This window comes from Poecilia formosa, unplaced genomic scaffold (genome assembly GCF_000485575.1).
Source record: "Poecilia formosa unplaced genomic scaffold, Poecilia_formosa-5.1.2 Scaffold72, whole genome shotgun sequence".
NCBI lineage: Eukaryota > Metazoa > Chordata > Actinopteri > Cyprinodontiformes > Poeciliidae > Poecilia > Poecilia formosa.
In genome coordinates, this window is record NW_006800011.1 from 1,544,745 (window position 1) to 1,545,891 (window position 1,147).

Here is a 1,147-nt window from a genome sequence, read left to right on the forward strand (position 1 = left end):
TTGTAGGTTTGGAGGGTGTTGTGTTATTGTTGCTTATAGAAGGATTAGCGGGTGTTGTGTTATTGTTGCTTGTTGTAGGATTGGAGGGTGTTGTGTTATTGTTGCTTATAGAAGGATTAGCGGGTGTTGTGTTATTGTTGCTTGTTATAGGATTGGAGGGTGTTGTGTTATTGTTGCTTGTTGTAGGATTGGAGGGTGTTGTGTTATTGTTGCTTATAGAAGGATTAGCGGGTGTTATGTTATTGTTGCTTGTTGTAGGTTTGGAGGGTGTTGTGTTATTGTTGCTTATAGAAGCATTGGAGGGTGTTATGTTATTGTTGCTTGTTGTAGGTTTGGAGGGTGTTGTGTTATTGTTGCTTATAGAAGGATTAGCGGGTGTTGTGTTATTGTTGCTTGTTGTAGCATTGTAGAATGTTGTGTGGTTATTGCTGGTTGTTGTGGGACTGTTGCTGGGTGTTGTAGAATTGTATACTGTTGTGTTATTATTGCTTGTAGGATTGTAGAATGTTGTGTTATTACTGCTTGTTGCTGTAGGATTTGAGGGTGTTGTGTAATTTTTGCTTGGTGTTGTGGCATTGTATACTGTTGTGTGGTTATCGCTGGGTGTTGTAGTACTGTAGAACATAGTGTTATTGTTGCTGGTTGTTGTGACATTGATTACTTTTGCTTTACTGTCTGTGAGTGTTGTAGCATTATATAATGTTGTGTTATTGTTTGATGTTGTGGGAATGTTGCTGGGTGTTGTGGCATTGTAGGTTGTGTGATTGTTGCTGGATAATGTGGAATTGTCTACAGTTGTTTGATTGTCAGTGAGTGTTGTAGCATTGTAGAACATTGTATTATGACTGCTTGTTGTAGGATTGGACGATGTTGTGTGATTGATGCTGGGTGTTGTGGCATTGTCCACTGTTTGATTATCTGTGAGTGTTGTAGTTTTGTAGAATGTTGTGTGGTTGTTGCTGGGTGTTATAGTGTTATAGAGCTCTGTGTTATTGTTGCTGAGTGTTGTAGGATTGTCTAAAGTTGTTTGATGCTCAGTGAGTGTTGTAGCATTGTAGAACATTGTATTATGACTGCTTGTTGTAGGATTGGACGATGTTGTGTGATTGATGCTGGGTGTTGTGGCATTGTCCACTGTTTGATTATC

General features: G+C 39.1%; 1 protein-coding gene across 1 annotated transcript in view; it reads right to left on the reverse strand.

Annotated features, from left to right (window-relative positions):
- adgrg2a (adhesion G protein-coupled receptor G2a) overlaps positions 1 to 1,138 on the reverse strand; it is a 10,093-nt gene extending 8,955 nt beyond the window's left edge. Inside the window, exons 1-2 of the mRNA XM_016673283.1 lie at positions 414 to 1,138; positions 1 to 233 (exon numbers count right to left, since the gene is read on the reverse strand). Of these exons, the coding sequence (XP_016528769.1) occupies positions 1 to 233; positions 414 to 1,063 (883 nt within the window). The 5' untranslated portion in view covers positions 1,064 to 1,138. The remainder of the gene's footprint in view (positions 234 to 413) is intronic.
- Between the last annotated feature and the right edge of the window lie 9 nt (positions 1,139 to 1,147).